Source organism: Phyllostomus hastatus, unplaced genomic scaffold (assembly GCF_019186645.2).
Source record: "Phyllostomus hastatus isolate PE091 unplaced genomic scaffold, TTU_PhHast_1.1 phas_scaffold_114, whole genome shotgun sequence".
Taxonomy (NCBI): Eukaryota; Metazoa; Chordata; class Mammalia; order Chiroptera; family Phyllostomidae; genus Phyllostomus; species Phyllostomus hastatus.
Window position 1 is genome coordinate 9065791 of NW_025334006.1, and position 24315 is coordinate 9090105.

General features: G+C 47.1%; 1 protein-coding gene across 1 annotated transcript; it reads right to left on the reverse strand.

The window, feature by feature from the left end:
* Positions 1–1801: 1801 nt before the first annotated feature.
* Positions 1802–24315, reverse strand: CPA2 (carboxypeptidase A2). The gene is made up of 11 exons (XM_045855707.1): positions 24185–24315; positions 22115–22196; positions 21344–21478; positions 19847–19942; positions 18009–18110; positions 16028–16126; positions 14573–14683; positions 13356–13446; positions 11650–11849; positions 9510–9594; positions 1802–2036 (listed from the first exon to the last, which is right to left on the reverse strand). The coding sequence occupies exons 1-11, from the start codon at positions 24247–24249 to the stop codon at positions 1849–1851; spliced, it is 1254 nt and encodes a 417-aa protein (XP_045711663.1). The 5' UTR covers positions 24250–24315; the 3' UTR covers positions 1802–1848.

The following is a 24315-nucleotide window of genomic DNA, read 5'->3' on the forward strand; positions in this document are numbered from 1 at the left end:
GAGCTGTGGGCCTGGGGTCCCTACCAGAGCTCTTCTATCCTTCCCAGGCTGAAAGGGAACCCCTTTGCCCATCCCGATCCATCTCAAAAGACTGGGCTCTCCTTCACCAGGATGAATTTCAGCTTTGAAATTAGTAACAAGAAAAGCTGAGACCTGAATCTGCAAGAAATGTGAGCTAAAGAATCAAATACCCACCCTGACTGGGTGACTCAGTTCTCAGTTACTTGGAGTGTCTTCCCGTGTACCGAAATGCTGTGAGTTCGATCCCCAGTCAGGATGCATGCGGGAAGCAGCCAGTAGTTGCCCCCCGCTCTACCCCTCTCCCTTCCTGTCTCTCTAAAATCCATAAACATATCCTCGGCTGAGCATTAAAAAAAAAATCAAGTACCCAGAATTCTAGGCAAGCTGAAATTCACTTCCCATCCCCTCCTCTTCAGAGAAAACCATCCACATGAAGAAAATTTCAACCCCTAATAGAAGTAAATGTCTAAAGAGAAATTATATGGAGTCTGAAGCCCAGACGTGATGAGGCAATCACGAAGAAGGGGTGTCATTGGCTCGGGTCCCCGCCAGTTTTTATAATGCGGCACACCAGAAACGGGAAAGCAAAGGCAATAACGAAACCAGAGGACACAGTACCTAGCATAATGCTTGGAACAATGTAGTTGCTTAATTAGTATTTATTGAAAAAATGAACTCATAAGTCCCTTTCTAGCTCTAAAATGCTACTTGATTAAGATGAAGGAGCCGACACATGTGCCGCGACATGGATGAACCTTGGAAACATTATGCTAAATAAGCCAGTCACAAAAGGACAAATGCTGTGAGAGAGACCCCCCAGAAAACAGAATTACCTCTGGAGGGCAGGCCCCTGGTAGTCCAGGCTTCCCCACTAGGGGGGTGTTCTGGGGGCCCATCTGTATCAGTGCACCAGCTGCCGTTGCGGTGAGAAGCTGAGTGCAGCTTCAGCAAATTTTTTTTGAAGACTCTTTCAACGTGTTTACCCATTTCATGATGGGTGATTTATGAGTGCACCTGCCCGCACTGCACTGCGTGTTCAGCAGTTTTTGACCAAAACAGCCGTGACCCCCGGGGCCCCACCTTCCCTACTCACCGGATCTACTGGGAGCCCGTGGAACGACCTTTTTTGTTTGTTTCCCTGGATGGAAAAACTCTTCAAATGGAAACGTTTTTGCCGATGTGGAAGAAGTGAAACAAAAAATGGCAGAAGCACTAAAAGGCATCAGAATTGACAAGTTCAAAAACCGTTTAGAGCAGCAGAGAAAACATCTCCGCAGGTGTACTGCACCAAAAGGAGAGGACTTGGAAGGGGACTGCAATTTAAACCTGTAAGAATAAATACACAATTTTTTATAAATAAAGTCCGGCTTCTGGAAGGTCCTCCTTCATCTATCATTCCATTGATACGTGGCACCTAAAACAGGCAAATTCGTAGGCACAGAATAGACAAGGGGCTGCCAGGGGCCAGAGGCAGTGAGAACAGAGAGTTACTGCTCAGCGGATATGAAGTTTCCATTCAGGATAATGTAAAAGTTCCGGAGATGGATGGTGGTGATAACTGTACACTTAAAACTGGTTAAAGTGGTCAATTTTATGTCTATTTTACCAAGATGTTTTTTTTAAATATTGAAAGGACGTTGGGAGCATTTTGCTAAGGATGCGTTTTTTTAAAAAGGTGAAGGGGTACCACTCAGCTGTCTGCTGTATTTTGGGGCAACATAAATTGAAGAAATAATCCTCCTATATCAAGATTAGAAAAAAAGAATCACCACTCCACAACTTTGCTTCAAGCCAGAGAGTTTTAATGGTGTTTGTTCCCCCACGACCCTAATAGGGATGGTCTCGCACGTGCTCCATGATGGTCTTCAAGCCACGCCAGGTCTCTTGGGCGGTGGGCAGGATCTGCTTGGCAGGCAGGAGGAAGCCGTACCGACCCGTGTCTCTCAGTTCAAAGGCAAACGAGTATTTGATGCCAGAGTCGTAGGCCCAGTCAATGCTTCCTCCGCTGGCTTGGTCTGAAGGGCACATGAGATTCAAGTCTGGTTATGCTGTTCCCACCGGCCTCTCACAGCTATATAACCTCTGTGTGAAGTTCAACCATTATCACAAAGATAAGTTGGGCCCCTGTCTGCTTGGGTGGGCCTTGAGAGCAGGGATAGCTTAGTAGGGGAGCATGCTTATGAAAAAACACAAGATTCATTCGAAAAGCAAAAGGTGCTGTGTAGAGGGACACTGTGCTCAGCCTTCCCCTGGTGTTCTTAGGCGCCTCTGCCTCTCCCACCCATTGGGAACCCTGCCTGCCCTCCTAGTTGGCATCGCCTGGAACTCTGGAGGCCACCCCATTTCCTTCTTGGGAAGAGTGCTGGCGTGGACACTGTTTTCTCTAGAGGGAGAGGAGGGATTACAAATAGAAGAAAAAATTTGGTCCCTGACCTCAGGGAACTTTCAGCGTAAGAGCCGAACACACCTTGTTCTGTATAAAACAACAAGCCCAGTACTTATGTGTGATGGACTCATCCGATAGAGTAACGTGCACCTGTGTCATGCGGGGCCGCTGACAAGACACGTGATGAAGGAAGGTGGCGTTAGCCTACAAAGACTTGGGGTGATAATGACTCAGAAGAGCTGAGTGATGGACCTGCTTGAGGCCCCGCCCAGAGAGGGCAGGCAGAGGTCAGCTGAAGGTGGCGGCTGAGGCAGAGATAGAGGAAGTCACCTCGTCCCTAAGAACGGGGCGGGCAAAGGGGAAGACCCGGGAGGCTGTACCAGGGAGGGGCAGGGCTCACAGTTAACATCACAGTTAACACTGTGAATGAACACGACTCCTCTGACCAGTGTCTGTCTTCACTTACAGCGGCTATGGTAGCGCCTGGTAAACGGCAGATACCGAAAGGTTTCTGACATGAACTGAGCCTTCCTGGGTGCCAAAACTGCTAACTTATGCCTTTGGTGTGGCTACATGACAGAGCCAATCCCACGAAAAGTCCATAGTGGGTCCTGGCCAGGTGGCTCAGTTGGTTGGAGAATCATCCTGTTCACTAAAATGCTGCGGGTTCGATTCCCAGTCAGGACACACACCTAGGTTTCAGGTTTAGTCAGGGAGCATACAGGAAGCAACCAATCAATGTTTCGCTCTCACATTGATGTCTGTTGATCTGTCTCTCCCTCTGTCTCTCCCTCTCCCCCCCTCCTTCCTCTCTCTGAAATCAATAAACATATCCTTGGGTGAGGATTTGGGGAAAAAAAGAAAAAGAAGGAAAGAAAAGAAGTTCACAGCAGACAGAATGCTAGCTTCAGACTGAATCCTGATTCTGCCATTTAGCTGGTGACCTACGACACATTGCTTATCTCACCGAGTCCCAATGCCCCCTCTGTCACATAGGGATAATACTATTACTTATTTTGCAGAGCAATGAGAATTACGTGGAATAATACAATGTTTATTATTCCAACACTTGTTGAGTGCTTAACTAAATGTGTTAGGCACTATGCTAAATAGTCACCACTGAGTCACAAAGTACATATTACTCTTATTTCCATCTTATAGATAAAAAGCTGAGGTCCAGAGAGATTAGATGAAGGAGCGGGGGTAATGTCTGTAAAGTGGGTACTCAACAAATGTCAGTGGTGACTCTAAGTGTGACTAGGATCCTATCAGAAAAGCTGGGCCACATCAAGGACAAGAGGTACATGGAGGGGAGCAGTTCACCGAAAAACTGACAAAGAACACTTACCTAGTGCCTTCGAGTTAGTGGACACTTTAAACCTCCTTTCTACCTTTTGAGATTCTCAACAACCCACTTCACAGGTGAAGAAACCAAGGGAGGATGAGTAACCTGCCCGAAGTTACTTGGTTCCATTCCCCTGTCCCCAAGGTCTATGTTGTTTGTGTCCCCTACCCCTCTCTGAGGAAGAACTCAAGTCTCAACTCCTCCTGGACAAACACCTGTTGAGGCAGAGCTCCTCAGCCCTTTCCAGATGAGAAACTGCCTGGGGAATGTCTCGCCCACCACAGAAGTCCAGCCGCCTCTGGGTGGAGTGAGGCAGGTGCTCGGCCCAGGGCCGCATACCAGCCCGGGGCAGGCGGCCAGAAGCACTTCATCAGGACTAGTTCCCAGAGGCAGCGCTCGCCTCAGCTGGAATGAGACCAGGATCGAAGATAACAGCGGCGACTCGGGGCAGAGGTGCAGCCAGGACTTGCTTGACCACTAATGGTCAGGTTCCAAAAATATCAGACGGCAAACCCTATACTCCTCTGATATTTGCTTATTGAAAATGTCTTCAATATCTGTGACCTTACCAAGAAAAACATACCGAACCTCAGCCTTCCTATGTCCACCTTACTTGTAAATACCTCAGCTAAGGAGGGGGGGAAACTGGATCCCCAGTTACAAAATGGCTGAGGCCACTCTGCTGACATTCTGAACTCCGGCCTCTGCCCACAGGCCGCCCCATGGAGGAAGCGTGCGCCCGTCGGCCCTGCGGCCTTGGCTCGGGAGGCCCTCCTCCCTAGAGGTGCCCCCACCAAAGTGGGGGACCGTCCCACGTGGAGAGTGGCTTCAAAGGTCTGGGCCACTGTAGGCAGCTCAGTCTTCCCAGAGGACAGCATGAGCTCCAAAGCTGTTCGTTCTATTTGACTTGGAATTCTCGCCTTGGGGTGCTATACCAGAGAGACCTAAAAGAAAGGGGGGGCTTGTACCGACGCGTTCACAGTAGCATGTTTCACAAGAAGTTAAAACAATCCGAAGGCCCGGTAACCGGGACACAGCACTAAAATGGGAAAAACAAATACCTAGAGTGGAAAAACATAAAATGATACAGGAAATAATGCTAACTGAAAAGATCTGGACGCACACTGGAACTCTGGCTGACAGCTTGCGGGCGGGAAAGAGGATCTACGGAGAGTAACCTCACAGCGTGATCTGGCCATAAATTCCTAACGGGGCAGGTCGTGGTGGGGAGTCACATCCCAGGGCCGTAAAAGGCTTCTCCTTGCCTTGGGCAAGCCAAGTCCACCCTGTGCATCTAGGTTAACGCACCTTTCAAACCCCTCCTTCTAAGCGGGACCACCCTCAAGAGGGCCCGTGTAATCCATCTGAACCATCGCGTCCCCCCACCCACCCTGCCTCCTCTCACCTCTACATGACCTTCCTTACCCCCCTCCTCAGTCTCAAACGCATGGAAGAAACTGCAGACTCTTATCATCCAAAGCATTTTGCTCAGTCTGTTGAGATTCCACTTCCAGGTGCATCCTCTGCTTGGTTCAAATAAATTACTGTAAAAATTCTCTATAGGCTTGAATGTTCTTATATGGACATGCTGGATTAATGTATTTGTGTCCATTGACAAAACCATTAATGAAATTGAAACTGAAAATTAAGACGTTGGTTATTGGATTCTGTTTTTCTATGAAGTTTTTAAATGCATCATAATAGAAAAAAAGAAACGAAAAATCATGATCTGGAAAAAAAAAGAACTGTCATCATCTGAAATATCACCAGATCAGTAGTTTCTGGATTTTCATGAAGTGTTCTAGATAGGATGCGTACACTGTTACTTCTCTGCTCTCCAAGACTCCGTTAAAGAGAAAGGCAGAGGCCCAAAATGGCATCGCTTGTGCTAAAAGCCCATGACACCAAACCTACATTTAACACCTGATCTAATTGCAGTTTAAGCCTCTCCCAGGAGTGGCATTTTAAACAAATCAGCTTGGAATTTCCTGGCCCACACCAGTGAGGTGACCTGCCTGGTGAGACCCCCTGCCTTCCCTCAAGAAAAGGTGTCCTTGCCTGAAATAATCCGCTCTTAACTTCTTGGTCCAGCCTCTTTCTGCCTATAAAAACCATCCATCGTGTACAACCCCCAGAGTGCCCTTCCAGGGATGCTGCCCAATTCATGAATTGCTTAGTAAAGCCAATTAGATCTTCAAAGTTACAGGGTTGAATTTTATTTTTCAATGGTTAAAAAAAACCATGCCTCGGCGCTGGCTGGTATGGCTCAGTGAATTGAGTGCCAGTCTGTGAACCAAAGGATCGCTGGTTCGATTCCAAGTCAGGGCACATGCCTGGGTTGCAGGCCAGGTCCCCAGTAGGGTGTGCATGAGAGGCAACTACACATTGACTTTTCTCTCTCCCTCTCTTTCTCTCTCCCTTCCCCTCTGCCTAAAAATACATGAAGAGAAAGAAAACCATGCCTCTTAAGTGTGCATACCCTCAGATTTCTGCCGCCACCACCCTCGTACAGACAGCTGACTTTGCCCCCAATGTGGCTACAGACTCCGCTCTGGTTCAAGCCTGATCTGCCCACCTCTGCTTGTCCCTGTCTTGCCCCGCTCCTCTCCCACTCTGCAAAGTATCACACTGGTCATTTCTTCTTTCTTTCTCCTGCATCTTTCATAGTTCCCTCTCTTAATCCTTCCCCAGTCAGTAAATAAGTCTCTTATCTAAAAAAAAAAACCAAAAAACAGTAATAATGGGTATAGGAGAAATGGTAATGGGAAAAAAGCAATATAAAATGTAAAAAAACTTAAAAAAAATTTTTTTTAAATAAAGGAATCCTTGATTCCTATCTCTCCTTCCCTTTACATCCAGGTTCCTCCAAAGAGCTGTCTGCTCACAAGTGCAGCCTCTCCCCCACCCCAGGGCTCCTTCAGCTCCTCTTACCCCGCTCCAGAAACTTCTCTGTCACGGTCACCAATAAGCTCGTGTAGGGGTTCAAAACAAGTTACCCCAAGATGTGCCTGTGCGGTATGCAGACTGTTCTGAGCTAAAAGCAACCAGGACCCTGTGGGAGTAAGAGAAACTTCTGCCCTCCCCTACTTAACTACCTAGAAGAATATAAATTAGGGGCCTTACCCATAATTAAAGATTATCAGAGATAACCTTTTTTCTTTTTTTGACTTATCTATAGGGCAGGGCACACTTTAGTTTACAGAACATCTGCTCATACTGTCCCACAATAACCTTCTGCATGCATCTATTTAAACTTTCCCTTTCTGCCACTGAACCTCTCATGGATATGGGGTTCCCATATATATATGTATGTAATTAAATTCAGTCATTTTCTCTTGTTAATCTGCCTCATGTCTATTTATTAAACCAGCTGAAAGAACCTTGAGGATACAGGAAAATTTCTTCCTCCCCCACACTAGTGTTAAAAAAGAGAAAACCACAGGCCCAAAATGGCATCACTTGTGCTAAAAGCCCATGACACCAAACCTAGATTTAATACCTAACCTAATTGCAGTTTAAGCCTCTCCCAGGAGTGGCATTTTAAACAAATCAGCTTGGAATTTCCTGACCCACACCAGTGAGTTAATCTACCTGGTGAGACCCCCTGCCTTCCCCTAAGAAAAGGTGTCCTTGCCAGAAATAATCCGCTCTTAACTTCTTGGTCCACCCTCTTTCTGCCTGTAAAATCTTCCATTCTGTACAACCCCCAGAGTGCCCTTTTGGTTGCGAGATGGGATGCTGCTCAATTCATGAATTGCTTTAAAAAGCCCATTAGATCTTCAAATTTACTCAGTTGAATTTTGTTTTTTAACACTAGTGATGAAAATCCAATGGTAAACATTCTGTCCTTGTAATAGTTAGCCTTTCTGTGGCCTTTGTCGTTGTTGAACGCTGCCTCCCGTCCAACAATTGCTGAACGTGGAGCTCTGTCTCCGCGATGCCCAGCAGTGCTGCGGCCCCCTCCCTGACCACTAACCTCATCTCCTAACGTCTCACTCCCCTCCCCAACCCATGGCTCTTCCTGCTCCTGCTGTCTCGTACCAACCTTCCTCTCTGTGTCAACCATCCCCGAATCTCTCTCTCTCTTTCTCTCTGCAGAATGTCGGGGCCATGCAGCCCAAAGCCTGCAGGGCATCCCCACTTGAAAACAACCTCAAGACCTGGCTGGTGTGGCTCGGTGGACTGAGTGCCAGTCTGTGAACCAAAGGGTCGTTGGTTCAATTCCCAGTCAGGGCACATGCCTGGGTTGTGGACCAGGTCCCCAGTAGGGGGTGTGTGAGAGGCCACCACACATTGATTTTTCTCTCCCTCTCTTTCCGTCTTTCTAAAAATAAATAAATAAAATCTTTAAAAAAAAAAAACAACTCAGTATTTCTAGAGCTAAACTCACTATCTTTCCAACCCCTACCCGTTTCACCTTCCTGGATGTCTCCCTTAGTTAATGGTGCCAGGCAATGTCCTTCGGTGAGAAACTCCCCACATCCAATTCATGGCAAAAACCTTTGGCTTTCCCTCTTCAATGTCTCCCTCCCATCCTCACTGCCCTGGTTGGAGAGCATCTCTCTCCAGAGCTCTTCCTACTCTTTCAATGGGATGCTCCTACATCCAGTCCATTATCACTTCATCCGCCACACTGAAACTAAAATGTTTTGCCTAAATTAAAACACAACGCCTCGACATGCTCCATGCCCTGCTGAAAACTCCCCAGAGGCTTCCAGAATCCTTCAGGTTCAAAACCTAAACTCATTAGCGTGGTACATACATGAAACCCTGAACGCCCCTACTCCCCTTCTTACCACTTTCATTCCAGCAGCCCCAAGCCTCCGTGTGGTTCCCAGGGCCCGTCATCCAGCTTCATCCCTCTGCACCGTTGCACGTGCTGTGAAGGGGCCAGAGGGCCCCATCCCTCGTTCCCTTCTCTAGCTCTCTGGGGATCGGCCCTCAAAACCCTGCCCTCTCCCTACATGACACTTTTCCTGACTCTGCCACTGCCAGATCCCCCCAACTTTCTAATACTTCTGGAGCATTTCCAGGCTACTGCACATGTCATACTGAAGTTCACTGACTTCTTCTTCATCTCCCACATCCAAGTGAGGACTCTGTGGTTCATTATGTTTCTGGTACTCGGCATAATGATTAGCGCTTAGAAGATGCTTAATAGAAGTGTGTTGAACAGAGTGGGTGCCTGTAAGAAGCGTTTGTTTCCAAAGGATCATGGCCAGGGGAACACTAGGGAACTCCGGGCATTCACTCCCAAGGCCTCGAGTTTCTGGCTGTGTCCATAGGAACTGGAGGGATGCCTTTGGGGGATTCAGAATCTGCATGAGGGTGCACTGGGCTTTCCCACAGCACTGCAGACATTTCTTATTTTTATCCCAGGCCACCGTGGGGGAGGGGGGGATCTCAGGAAGTCTGGCCAAGATAAGTGTCATTAATAAAAGTGATGATTTAGGACCAGGGTCTGGCGAAGGTCTGTTTTCAGGCACAGATTTCACACGCTAAGAGTGTGCAGTAAGGATCAGGACAAGCAGGGCAGAGAGCACACAACTGCCATATTTTGGAAGTTCTTTGTTGTCGGTATCACGCAGGAAATATGTCAGGGAGGAGACCCGGCCTCACTGAGGGACCCTGGACAAGGCTGGGTCTCGTGCATGAAGGGGCATCCATTTTACATCATCCACTTAAACGCTTTGGCCCCAAATCACATGGTGCCGGCTATCTCAGTGCATCATTTGTACAGACACATTAGATACTCACAGATGACTGAGCAGATAGGTCCCACCTTGTACTTGGTGCCATGCAGGCTTGTCAGAGATTCGGCGGCCTTTTGGGCCACTTCATTCTGGAGTGAGAGAACCAAGGAAAGGAGAATGGGTCACACTCATCTCCTGGAAGAACAGAACAGACGCCGAAGAGCAGAATGCCGAAGGGGACACCCTGACTGACCGACTCTCTCATTAACTGAGGAATAAGCACAGCGCCCTTTATGTTTCAGCCATTTTCACTGAGCAGTAAGCACAGGTCACTTCTGTTGGCTTTTAAAATACAACATGGACACCCTCATTGTTTATTTGATCATCCGCACATTTGGATTAATAATGACCGGGGTTATTATTCTGCCACAAACTTCTTGTTCAGGGCTCTGGACAGAAATGGGCAGGGAGGGGCCGGGGGCTGGGGGATGGAGTAAGGGCCGTAATAGAATGTGTACTGACCCTAGGATTTCCCTAGAAAGGTGATTTTTTTTTTTTGCTACATCCTTACATTGGCTTATTTCCCTGTGATTGTCTCTTTTTCCAAGAAGTAGAGCTCAGCAAAATATTTTCCATTATTTGAGGGTTCCAATTTTGACTGATTGAGGCTTTACTATCCTCGCTAGGGATAAATGTCAGGTCTTAAACTCGGGTCCAGGAAAACAACTGCACAATTACCAGATGGGGGGAACCTGGCTCGGCAGACTCCTCGGAGAGCCCGGGGGTTTCAGTTGTCAATAAGCCCAACGTGAGTCAACAGGCCAGGGCTCCTGCCAATAAACTGACCCTCAACTGCGTGAGCAGAAGAGCTCAGTCCGGTTGAGGGCGGTTATGGTCACGCTCCGCTGTGCTAGTTAACCCTCAGCGCGAGCTTTACATCCACTTCTGGGAGCTACTCTTGAAGTACACAGGCAAACCAAAGCACGTTTGGAACACAGCGAGCCGAGTGTTATGGAAACTTGGGACCCTATTATGAGGGCCCGGAAGAACTAGCGGTATTTGCAATAGTGGAGATAAGAAAAACCTGGGAGCGGCAGGTTGCTAGTGGATTTGCCTCTCAAAGAGAAATAAACGTGCTCCATGGAGCCCGACAATAAATCAGGGCTGACAGGTAAAAACCATAAGGAGTTGGTTTGGCTCTCTCTAAGGAAGAGAGCAAACAATCAAATATGCCCCAACTTGGAATAGGTCCTTAAAGCCAGGAAACCGTCCAATCCCAGGATGAACAACTATCTGGCAGAGATTCGAGCACCAGGTGTGGATAATTTAAGGTGATCTAGATCTACTAAAAGTACCTTTTAGGCTCTTTTCAACCCTGACATTCTCTTTCCCCGACTCAACCTTGACACACCAACAAAACCCTGAAAACTGCCCCACAGTGCAAAAATTCAACTGATGGGATGAAAGATACACCTGAATTGGAATAATCTATTCCATTTCTGCCAGGAGCTGTTGACAATAATGTATTTGAAAGTAAATTAACCAAAAGGTCGCATCTCAGGGCTTATCTCTAGCACACAGGTTTCAAAAATTAAGCCTAAAAGCCAAATTGGAAATATTTGCACATGCTCTGCAGCTGGGGATAGTTCTTGGTCATTTGTAAGCAGCCACCTGAGATGTCACCGTCTGACTTGAGGCTGCTACCACTTCACGTATCCCTCAAACAGGAAAGACAATGGAGGATATCGAAGTTAGGGAAGTGAGTGTGTTACGCCCAACGTCAAACACCAGTGCACCATGACGGCGGGGTCATAGAGCTGAGGGCAGCAGGAAGGTACTAGGCCAGGAGCTGGAAATCGGCACAGAGCACCTGACACTAGATCCGAGAGCCTCAGGGCCAAATCCAAGTGGTTATTTCCTAAGCAACAGAAAGCACATCCTGGGAATTTATGTTCAAATCAGGGTCTTGCTCATCTACATGAAGGCAATAATAATTTTGTGAATTCTATTTCCTAAGGAAACCTCATTTAGGAAAGTCCACATCACAGTTTTCTCAGTGGTTGGACATATCATGCCTCATTCATCTTTATAACCTGTCCCTCCCCCATGCACTCCCATCTCGGCTCCTAACTTTAGGACTGCAACTTATTCGTCTGCACAATGGATATTGGTGGCTGAGCTGACATGAAGTTTCAGAAACTCACCAGCTCATCAAAGTTATTTAACTTGCTGCATTTATACCCATAGGGGAACATCAGCAGCTGGGAGTAGCTGTGGAGGGTAATGAAGGCCTTGACTTTTCCGTGACTCTTGATGAAGTCCACTATGGATTTCACTTCAACTTCGGAGTTGGCACTGGGTCCATGGTATGAATCAGAGCAAGGATTGCTGGATGCTCCGGGTCCTGATGGCATGCAGAAGAAGCGCAAAGAGAACAGTGAGATTTCAGAAGACACTGTGTGAAGCCAACTACCACACATCACTAAGCTCCTCCTCTGGAAATCAGAGCAAGAATGTCAGAGTCAGGAAGTCAAACTGAAGTGACTCTGGACATCCTTTAAAATACGGTTCTTCTATATGGCAAAAAGAGCTATCAAATTAGATCATCTCCTCTCTGTGGGAGTTATTGGAAGGAAAACTAGGTTTAATATTATAGATGAAATTCCTGCGTTGGGTGGGAGTTAAGCAAGTTCATTTTCTGGGATCCCTTCCAGTTCTTCGAGTCCAAGAGTAGAAGAGGCTGTGCATCTGTACCTCCAAGTCACAAAACCACAGATGCAGGGAACCTCGGACGCCCCTTCTACAGTGGGGAAATCACAAGCCCTTTTGACCACAAGGCCACCTTTGGCCTTGATTTCCTCAGCAACTAGAATGACCCATAACCACTGAAGGTGGTTCACAGTGGCCTGGCCAGGGCTACAACGCCAGAGACACTCTGAGGGCGTGGGCAGGGCCCGGGACTTCCGAGGGTCTCTAAGTGATATGAACAAAGGATAAACATAGCCTGTCAGCTTTATTTTAGGATTATTTTATAAGGGCAACATTATTGAGGAGCTGATGTTTTGATTTTTTTCCCTACACTAAAAAAAAAGAAAACTATTGTAAAATCGATAAAATTGATGAATGAAGAAGTGGCCATTCATCCGTATCCTGTCGTGAGTCCCTAGTGTGTTCTTTCTGGGTTCCATGAGTCTCGCTAATTTATTTGTCTTACAAATACTTAGTGATTTGCCTTCTCTGTTCCAGACACTGTGCTAGGTGTTAGGAAAACTGCAGTGGAAGAGATCAAGTTTCTCACCTCACTGTTACCGTACCTTCTGAGGAAAAACCAAACAAATTGCAATTCTGGGATGAGAGAGAGAGGAGGGGTTCTAACTGATGCCTGAAAGCATAAAGCCGTGCCCCGACCAGACTGCCACTGAACTCCGAAAAATTACAGCTGCACGTCAACAGAGCCAGAGCAGCAAGCTAGTATTTTCTCTTTTGAATCTATGTTGAAAATCAGTTTCTTAATCCTACTTGTACTTTAGTTTTCTTTCTCGAAGCATCCATAGATGATGTAATGCTTCTCTTCCAAATAGATGCTAACCCCCTCTAGTGGTTGGTTCGGGGCTCCCGGCGGCTTCCCTCCATTGCGCAATGGCTTGCTGTGAGAGCTCGGAAGCCGGGGCGGCTACAGCTTGTGGGAAAACCAAGATGTGAGACAAAATATATTAAATGCTGCTCAGAGCTCTGTGACAGCACTGCGTGCCTGTGAAGGGAATTCAGTTAAGTGTTTTTCAAATAGGTTTTTAAATGGCTTGAATCCTGAATGGGCTTAGCAGGCTGACAGCCCTGCAGAGCCATGCAAAACAGCCAGCGGGCCAGACAACGTCTGACCGTCCCTGGAGGCAAGTCCCGGGGCGCTCACCTCCAAAACCTGCGTCCCAGTTCCGGTTAGGATCAACACCCACACAGCGGCTTCCAGATACTTTGGACCGGGTCTTCCGCCACATGCGATTCTTTAAAATCCAAACAAAAGAGAATGGGGGTGGGGGGGAGCGCTCATTCAGCCTGATGAGGAGGTCTCTTTAGAATTTTGTTCATGTCCCCCCACCCCTCCGGAAGGCCCTTTGGAGCTGCACGAACTCCCCTCCCCACAGAGGTGTGGAACGGTCCTCACACAGAGTTGTGCTTGGAGCTTCTAAGCTGTCTCACACACAGAAAAGTAGACATTTCTCCTGTCTCCTCAAATGAAGACCTGCCAAACCGTGTTCCGGAAAACACCAGTGCTATTCAATGGCAACAACAAAAACTCAAAGAGTGGGGAGGGAGCGAGGGTTTTGTGACAGAATATTTTGGGAAAATATAGAGCTCAGCTGGCTGATTTACTTTAGAACTTCTAAGGGTCTTTTAACGCTCTGATTTTTTTTTTTTTTAATGAAAATCCAAGAGAGAAAGATACAGTGGACGATATTTCCCAAACTTGAGCGTGGAACCTTTATTCACAGGGTATCTCATAAGATGAGTACTAGAATTTGTACGAGTTCCTTTTAAACACATTGAAAAACGCTATTGTAGTCAGATCTCTCCAAAAATAAACTTGAAACTCTCACTCATTTTGAACATACATGGGGTCACGGTTGCCACAATGGTGTTTTGTAATGAGATTTTAAAAAGAAAAAAAAAACACACACACACACCTAACTCCTTTTAGTAATACTCCAGAGGATTTCTTCTACAGATTTTAAGCAAAATGTTAGATGTATTGTACTGCCTACCTAAATCCCACTGCAAATCTAATTGTCAGCAGGTAACATCCGCCCCCTCTTTTCTATCAATCCTACCACAAAAACACAGAGATAATTGGAACAAATCTCCTAGGTGACTCACTGCGAACGCTGAACTCTAACAGCCCAGCCTAACAGCTGAAATAAGGCTCTGACGGAGGCAATATGTGAAGACATCATGTGCTGGAATAAGTGATTATAAATTCCACTGCACGCCTCCGTTTGGGGCCACTATGGAGAGATGAAGCATTCTGTTTAGGGTAAATCAAGGACAGAAAGATTACTTTTATCTTGTTTTCGAAGATCCTACACAGCTCCTTCGATTCCTGTTCTAAGAAGAGAAAAAGTCCAGGCTTACTTTGGTTTGAGAGAACACATATCCATCGGGGTTTGTGACGGGCAGCAGGAAGATATCCATTGTGTCCAAAATGGATGTGATGGATGGATCGTTTCCATAATCAGAGGCAATCTGAGCAGAGACAACAACACAGAGGCCAAGCTCATACTTTCCTTTCACCAGGGCATACGGGACGGAATAGTACGGCAAGGTGTTTTTTCCAAATGTGAATGAGATATCACTGCTAGCCAATGAAAGTCTTCCAGGACTCGCTCTAATCCCCGGCCGTGTTAATGTGTTTCATAGGCCAATGCCTATACTTTTATTTCTGGTTAGAATAATTTACTTATATTAACTAAAAATCAGATACTACTTATCCATGTTCTCTCAAAAGCAGGAGAATGCTCCCTATTAATTCTGGCGAGGAATTCTGCAATGGTAGGCAATGGTGTCGGTGGCTTATAGGGATCTACAAACCAAGGAACTGTTTACATTTTTTCTTAATCACCACACAGCATAGTTTCCCAAGATCTCATGACCAACATCAGATAACTTAACTATGTGGAGGAGACTTTCCGACAGATTCAGAGAAACAGTTAAATTCCATTTGAGGAATTAAATTTCTACTTGCAATCAATTGCAGTCGAGTTGAAGTTTCTGCTGGATTAAAATTTACTCATTTCCTGTGCTCAGTCATCCTAAAGCATTATTATTCAACTGTTAAATATCCATTTCATAATACCCTAAAGGTAACCGCATTTTAATTGAAGGGAAAAAATGTATCAGTCAGTGTGCACGTGGTGGCACATGCTTGAATGATCTGATGTGGATTGATTTCCTTTGCTCGTGAATTAACATTCTGATTTATAGCGTGTCATTTTTGAATTACTTAAGAAATACCAGACGAGGTCATACCCAGCCTGGTGTCCTGACTCCAGTTCCAATGAACATGTGGAAGAGAGGCACAGCTACACCCTGACTTCAAAAATCAGATTTGGAAACATTTCAGAGCCACCAAAACACCTTACTAATTCCACTTTGGATCTGCAGGTCAAAGTAAAATCTTTCCGCACCTGTTTATATATTTCCCATCTTGAGCCCCTTCCGTGATTTTATAGATTTCTAGCACACTGTGCCTCAGCCCTGGGAATTCAAGGCAGCAAAGCAATTTTTCTCTTGTCCAATCTTATGCTGAAGTCTGACTCCCGGGGGTCTTTCTTTGCTACCCTTTCAATCTCTCCCAGCTCGCTGTGTCTTTTCACAGGTACATGGTGGCCTGCCTGAGGGACAGTGCCAGGGTACTTGGCTGGGGCAATACCAAAAAAGCGGCAGTGGGTCTGTTCCCGCCCGTGTGGGAAGAGAAGTTAGCTACTGGGCTGAGAGCATGAGCCCTTGGGGCCACAGGGACTGTCGCATGCTTAGGTAGGATCTGATCCCAGAAAGACAAAATAATCAAGGACTTTTAGGCAAGATGACCTTATTTGCTGTCCACAGTGCAGTCGCTTGTGTAACCCACTCTCGAGCATGGATCCCAGCATCTAGCCAGATGGCCGGCTTGTCTCCTCCGGTACTGAACTGCAAAAGAAACATGGAAATGTGAACACTCAACCACTGCGGACCCCCAGTCCCTCCTCTTCTACCCGGGGCCTTGTCTGTCCATCTTTCTGCACTCCATGTGATTGAGTGAGGAGGAGGAGGTGCAGACAGTGAAGCACCTATTAACTCTTCTCACTTCCCCGTGATTCTGGTGGGCCCCTTCCTTTAATGCAAGCTTAACTGCAGGGTAATGAGAGCATATACCTTTTCTTTTCTCATGTCTGTAAAAAAAAAATCACAGCAGATAATGTAATGCCATGGAAATATGTTCATTGTATGTTGTAAATTTTGAAGAACAGGTTATAGAATAGTACGATGCCATTTTTATTTTTTTAAAAATGCTAATTCATGTGCATGTATGTAGATGCCCAAAGAGTGAAAGAGAGGAAAAGAGAAGGAAGCAGGATACACTGCAACATGTTAATAGCTACCACTCCATAATTGTGGAATTGGGAATATGGGGATGTTTTTCTTTTCTGTTTTTTTTTTTTTGGTCTGTTTCTCTATTCTCCAATTTTTTACAATGATTGTGCTATTTTTGTAATAAAAATGCTCGTGATAACCTGTGGAGCCCTTCATAATAACAGGATGGTAAGCTCTGAATGTGCCTTCCAGAGCTGAAATTTTATGATCCAAGTGACTTAGTTTTCTTTGGAGCAGCGGCTTTGCCAACTGGATCAGTAAATGGGGGAGAAAAGATTATTTTTGCACCATCAACTTCCAGCTCCGTGCAGCATTCTAAACATGGGAGATAAGGTAAATGAGAAATGAAAATCCTTGCTAAAGATTACATTTCATGGGTTTTGAGAGTTTTTTGCTCAAAACATTCTGTGCCTTTTCCTCCAAAGAGTTCAAATGCAAAAAGCAGGGAACTTTCAAAAACACATAACATTCTCAACCACAAACCACCCTGGAGAAGGGAAGGCCAGGAAAATCCAAGGCGGGGAGCGAGCGGGGGGAGCTGCGGTTTCCTGACCCAGCTGCAGGAGAAACAGGCAGGAGGAAATTTTTTAAAAGAAGGTAGCGAATGTTAGCAAATGTGGCCCAGTGTCAATAAGTTGGCAAACCACTCCTCTCAGGCCTTCTTGGAGGAAAACATTCTGGAGAAATCCATCTGTCCTGAGTCCGTTGGTTCTCAGCCATAACGTTTCCAAATTTAGCAGGGAGTTGTGACATTTCTTTTCTTTGCTTTTTTTTTTTTTTCCTTAACAAACTCTTTCTAGGAAATCTCTCTCTCTTTTTCAGGGCAAGGTGAAAAAACTTGAAATCTCTGTTGGAGGTAACAGTTTGGAATACCTACAGAAGGCCCTGTTCGGGGGCATTTCCGTTTGCCTGTCCCCCTTTCGCCCACTGCGGGAACCCTCTTTTTAATGCGGGAACTCTTTTTCGAAATGCGGCTCTCTGGCTTCACTGCTTAAAAAAAAAAAATCTCTCGGGATCTTTTTTTTGTTTTTAAGAAAGAGGAAAGAAAAGGGGGGCGCAGAACTACCAGCTTGATTTATTGCAGAATACCTCACCTCTTCCCCCCCAGCCACCCCGGGCCCCCGCACCGCCTCCCCAGCCCTCGGTTCCTATTAGCGCCTTGCTCTCCGGTCGCCTGCGAGCCAATCTCCCGAGATGAGAGCTCTAGTTCACTCCTGCAGACCTGCGTCAGTCGGCACAGGAAGGAGAAAAGGAAAAAGGGGCGGGGGTGGGGGTGCGGAGGTGGATACTCCAAACCAGCAAGGACCGGTTGGAACCGGGAACCGGGGACCGGGGGGCGAGGGTGGGGGCCCGAGATGGGGGGACGCTCTGCAGGCTGAGCCGGCACTGAGATCCCGCCCGAGAGCGTGAGGCTCTGGGCGCGTGCACCTGTGTGTACCTTGAGCACGTTCATGGGCCGATTTTCGAAAGAGGAACCAATATTCACTTTGCTCACTAGATCGGGGTACTCAGCCACGAGGTCATCCATTTTTTGGGAAATCTGCAATGTTTAAGATGAATAAATAAGACGTTTGCAAATGAATAACCTGATGCACCCATTCGCGATGTCCCTCTCCCTCCTTTTTCATCCCCCCTGGACAAAGTAGAGAGGGCAGCGCGACGGATGCTGTGGGATTGGGGACGTTTGGATCAGAGCTGAGACACGAGCCCCCAGGCCTCTGCAGGGGCTGGAGCCCGGGAAGCCATTTTGCGGCTGCGGATCCGGCTCTTTCCAGTTTTGTGCTGGAAACAAAATGGCACTTTCCTGGCTTGCCTGTGGCTTTCCCCGCCCAGCTCTGGCGTGCAACTGCCCGGGTCAGAAAGCTGCTCGCGCTCACTAGCAGAGGAACACAAATGGTAGCAGCGCGCGCGCACGCGCACACACACACACACACACACACACACACACGAAAAGTGGCATTTAGAGGGGAGACCGGCATTACAAAAGGCAGCGGGGCTGGTTCGGGCCCGGGCGACAGGGTGCTCGCCTCGGAGGCACATGTCAGCAGCTACGTCGCCTCCAGTTTGCAAAGTTGATTGAAATGCGGTGCAGCTGGGGCGCCGGCTGCAGCCGTCGCCGGGACCGAGACGTGCCTGGGCGTGTCTGGGGCGCGAACAGCAGGAGCACAGCTCCTCCAGCTGTTGCCCGCGTCGGCTCTGCGCGGGACACGCGCCGCTCTGCGGGGCCCGCGGGGGAGAGGCTGTGCTCCCTCTTCTCCCTCGCTGCATCGACCCACCACCCCTGATCTGAAATCCTTGGAGGCCGTACGCATTTTTTCAAATTAAGGGGTTTATTTTGGGGGGGGGGCGGATTTTAGGAAGGTCGAGAGTGTGCACTGTGTATATACTATACCGGTGACACTGCTCCATATTCACATACACTGGTATTTCTGGCAGTGACACAAATGAGTAGCAAGTGGGTCCAGGTCAGATTTTATAACCCCCCCCATATGAGTTTAGGTCAGGTTGTGCCACCAAATAAATTGGCGGGGGGGGGGCTTTGTTTTCGGAGGGTTTTTTTTTGCATTTTATAACTCCTGCTCTGGGGAATCAGCACCTACCAAAACCTCCTCTATGGCTCTTTCCTGCTCCCCGCCTGCGCCCTTAGGCCCCCAACTCCCATCTGCTCGTGCCCCTCCCCTCCGTCCCTCACCCCCAAGTCAGCCAGTGCAAATAGGCCCCCGTGGGCTCAGGAAAAGTTCTGTGCGGACTTGTCCGGGTGCCCAGGTGTCAGTGTGTGACTCGCGGGGAGGAAGGGGTGTTATCACTCCAGCAAAACTCAGGAAAGACAGCACGGATGTGAGGCGGGGGAGCCGTGGGCGGGTGGGAGACCAGGCCCTTGGCTGGAAGTCAGAGGTGTCAGAGGCGTCCCCTGATTCTATCATCAGTGACAGCATGAAGCACAGCTCTCAAATGGCTTCGTAGGCAGCACCCGCCAGAAATCAGCGAGGGGGCCTTGGGCAGAGAGCACGGTCGGCCACGGGAGGCTGTTCGTGCGCTCGCTTAAGACACTTCCGGCTGCTTGGAAAACCGTGGGATGGCTGCTGGGACGGGCAGGTGGGCTGGAGGTCGTGCCTTAAGGCCGTGACACTTCATACCGGCTGTGAAATGCTGGGAGACTTGGAGGAGTTAGGAAATGAGAGACTCATTTCCATTAAGTCACCGAGGGGAAATATGGGTTTTGTCATCTGAGGAGAAAAGGGCCCATTTCTCAGAGGTTCTTTTAGAAACACCTACCTCTTCCAAGGTGTGATAAGCCTCAAAGTTGAAGTTACCATTCCGTTCTCTTCTCTGATTAAATAACATTTCTTCATGCTCTCTGTCCAACAGAACCTAAGACAAACCAATCATACCTGCGATTAGCTGATAGCAGTGCCCTTGCATCTGCTCAACACAGTCCCAAGCATCCCTTTTCCTGTCCTATAGGCTTTGGGGCCATGCCTTTGCCTCATTCCGGCAGCACCCTGAAAGACTACGGGGCATTCGTGGGGCTTCTGGCCAGCCAGATGCTGCAAATACAGGATGACAGCCGGTCCCCTGGTTATCTCATGGCTCCTCCTCCCTCCGTGGGAACCCAGGCTGTAGAGATGGAGATGTGAACACCACCATCTCCATCTCTGTGTCCCAGATTTCACTTCGTTTCTTAAGTTCCACGCTGTGACCTTTGACCACCTTCACAGTCCTTAACAGGCATACCAGAGCTTGCTAGTTGATGGCTGTCTGTGTTCCTTAAAATGTAGCTGTGAATGTTTTCATTAGGAACAGCCGGCACGCCACGACAACCAGGATCAATATCAAACTGGTAATAGTGTCGATTATAAATAATTACCTATCCCAGCGATTCTCAACCCTTTTCATCTCGTGGCGCCCAGGAACTAATTACTAACATTCCGCAGCACATCAGAAAATATGTTTTCTGCCAATGCGACAAAAAAAAAATAGGTATAATTTTGATCCATCCACACCGGATGGCTATCATTGTGTTGGCTGTTGTCATTTTTTTTTATGTGACAGGCTAAAGGAAAAGAGGTCAGTGCCCCTGACTAAAAAACGGTCGGGTAGCCTGTGTTTTAAAAATTCGTGCAGCACACTGGTTGAACATCACTGATCACAAACCACCAGGAGGTGTGGCCCCTGGAGCTACAGCATTCTTTGTTTCTTTGTCCTGTCAATCATTAGTACACCACACAACACACACACACACACAGTACAGCAACAGGGGTCTGGTAGCGGGGAGTAATTTGCGCAAATCTCCTGGGATATATTTCTGTCTGCTCTGGCCCAATCTTCCTGGAAGTAAACTACCCTATGATAAATTCTGTTATAGGCTGTGGAGTTGACTGCCTCATCTTTTGTTCAGAAAGTGCCTTCTCATACAGCGGCCAATACATCTATGCCCCATGGTCAGACACAGGGCCTAAGGTAACCTCCAATTAAAAGCTAGGTGAATAAAATCTTACTTTTACCTACTTTGACTAATACCCATCCGTTTGCCGTTTACATTTCATGCTGGAGACTCTCTTGTCCTTGCCCTTAAACTCTTTATTACCACATCCCGTCGGGGCCAAACGCAAAAGAGAGAGGGGCAGGGCCTCCCTGCCCACTCTGCAGGGATGGCGCACACCCATCCCTGATGGTCCTTCCCTGGCGGAGGGTCCCTGAGGACAAAAGAGGATGGTCCTCTGTTCAAATGGACCAGCAAGACTCTGGAAGGGTGCCCTGTGGGGTAATTACCTGAACATCTTCAATCATGATGGAGTAAGCAATGTCCTGGGATTCCAAGAAAACCTTCACTGCCTGGACACTGACAAAGGGCACTCGGACATGGACTGTCTCCCCTGGTGTGGTGGGTGATTTCCAGAAATCGAGCTGAAAGGGAGAAAAGGCCCAGGCAGTGAATGGGTCATGTCAGAGGCATGGACAGCTCCGCACTGATAGATTTCAAGAAGTCAATTCCTGTCTAGTTCATCTCACGCCCACAAGACTGGAATCACTGTGGAATCACTGTAATTTTGCAAGAAAGGTTTTAAATAGCCAAGCATTGGCATATGTTTTATAACCACCCCACCGTAGTTAGCTATTAAAATGGGCAGAAAGAACAGAGTATTTAAAACTGTGGCAGGTTTTTTTTTTTAACAGTTGACATTCAAGTGATCTAATTCATTGTATAACAATGTTATACTATAAATTATTTTAGGAAGGAAATAATGCGTTAAAAGTGTTCAGAACTTTTTCAAAGTAACTTCAATCTCTCTTTTCATTCTTACAATAAGCCTATGAGATAGAAGAATGGTTTGTTTATTCTCATTAGACTCAATGGGAAAATGAGACACAGGAAACGTGGGTGACTTGCCCCGTGTCCCCGAGCTGGGACAAGAGCCCAGGCGTTCTGCACCCCAGCTTCACGAGCTGGCCTCCCACACAGTCGGAGAAGACGAGCAGATCCGAAGTGAGAGGTAGCGATTGTCACAGCTACCTGTGGAGCCGTCCCTCTGGGACAGATACCTGAAGATCTTCCTCAGCCTCCAGTTCCGCCAGAGTTTTCATTTGTTCTTCATTCCTTGGTATGATCTCAAGAACTTGGTCTCTAAAGAATAATAACCACAGGCATGACCTTAAAGAGCGAAACCCGGACCCTGCTTCCTGTTGCTGTCTGCCCCGGCTCGGCTCCTCGTGCCGGGGGGTTAATGCAGGAGCCAGTAACCTCTCTGACCATCGGGAAACTAATAAACGGTATACTGACCCACACCCTCAGAATGAGCAGTTGATAGAATGGCTTTACTCCCCCCAAGGGTATGTTATCTAAATAATAATTAAGAGGGATACCTGCTCTTAGCAGGAAGCTTGACATTCAAGTTACCTTTCCTTTAGCTAATGATTATTCTCAAATGACACCTGCGGCTCATTAAAGAACTGGCTTTTAAAACTTGTTTGTTCCTGTTTTTCAGAAATACGGGGTTTTTTTGTTTTTGTTTTTCTTTTGAAGTAGAATAATTAGTTTGGTGCTTGGAAGAGGAATTGAATTCACATCTGGAGAGACCTAGAATGGTGGGGGTGGGGGTGGGGGTGTTTTTGTTTGTGTGTTTGTTTTGCTGTTGTTATCTCAAATGTATCAGAGTTCCATCTCCGAATAAGATGTGTGTAGCCCCAAGTTGGGGCGTAGCTAGGCACAACTGGAACCCAGAAAAATCCCAGCGTGCCTCTCTCTCCTCCCCCCACCCCCACACACACATCGTGGGGAGGGAATAAAGGATATCCAGGAATACTCGGCAGGAAAAAGAAGTTGCAAACACATGTCCTTAGTAAAAAGTTGGGTAGTAGAGCGGGATGCTCATAACTCTTCCTTGGGGACAGATGTTTCTCCTCTATCTCTTTCTCCAAGTGGGCTGACTGCCTTGTTCATGTGTACGAAGAGCCATACAGTCGTACACAGGGATGAGAATTCAGGTCTTCTGAAACCAAGTGCCACGCAATTTCCAATGAACTCGAGTGGAATACATGTGATAGGATGAGATATGCAAAGCCCTCCTGCCTTCAAGCACCCACCTGCCACAGATGGTCTGAAAATTCTTCCATTTGAGTCTCATTCTTTTTGACTAATGCCTTTACTCCCAGGAGTCCTCCTTAAAAATGGAGAGGCACTGGGAAACGTTAATACATTAGGCTGATATTTCCTGGTGTGTGTGCTAAGGAACAGTAGCTGTTTGAATGCTGAGTTGATCCGCATGTAAAAAAAAGCGAGGAAGAGTTTTATGATCAAAAATATTGGGTAGATGCAGTAACCTAGAACTCCTCTCATAGATTTAAAGCACGTGCTAATTTAGTTAAAGAAAAAAACAAACCTGGAAATCCTATAGTTTATTGAACCCTAAGATTCCCAAGTTTATTTGACCACCCACTTTAAGGGGCCAGATTTATTTGACCACTTTGTTAGTTCTCTAAAACACTCTTCAAGAAATGCCACCTAAAGCACTTCAGAGAGTCTTGGAGCAAAGGACTTCGGAGCAAAGATGAATCTTACAAAGCCGTGAGAGTCAGAGTTGGACTGAAATCTGCCGCCCTCGTCTTCCCACTTCGTGAGGTTCTGCTACTCAGGCCCTAGGTCCGAAGATGGGGAGGACAAGAGCCGACAAGGCCAGGAAGGCAGGGAGGAAGCGGTGGGAGAACAATCCATTCACTTACTGAGCTAAATGGCCAAACAGCTTTATTTTCACTCATGTCTTTCATCCTTATATCCTGATCATAAGAGGAAGAAATGAGGAAGTACAGAGAGAAATAGGGTGTATGTGTTCAGTTTTCATTTTTGTTTTTTTCTTTAAATGTCATTCATCTCTCTCTCTCTCTCCCTCTCTCCCTCTCTCCATCTCTCCATCTCTCCTCTCTCTTCTCTTTCTCTCTCTCTGATCATTCATTTCTATTAACCCCACTATCTCCTCTCCAAGTCTAAGAGAACTCTCTGAAAATGCTTAACACTTCCACCCTCAATTCTGCTGCAGAATTGTAGAATTGTCTCTCTGTGAGAGACTCTGAATCAAGTAAGCAAAACTCAAACAGGCGTCAGAAAGCATAACTTACCCCACAAATGTTTCTCGACAGTAGATATGCCCCCAAAGGGCACCGAAAAACAGGATCCACCTCATGGTCAAGGATCTTGCTAGAATCTAGAACTCGGCGTCACTCCTGAGGTTATTTATAGGGACCATGGC

Excerpts from the sequence above, each read along its gene's own strand:
- CPA2 (XM_045855707.1), bottom strand. The coding sequence starts at position 24,249 with ATGAGGTGGATCCTGTTTTTCGGTGCCCTTTGGGGGCATATCTACTGT. Across the intron at positions 21,479-22,114 it reads AGGCTGAGGAAGATCTTCAG|CTCGATTTCTGGAAATCACC; the intron begins GTATCTGTCCCA and ends TCTCCCTTTCAG. Across the intron at positions 18,111-19,846 it reads CTTATCACACCTTGGAAGAG|ATTTCCCAAAAAATGGATGA; the intron begins GTAGGTGTTTCT and ends TAAACATTGCAG.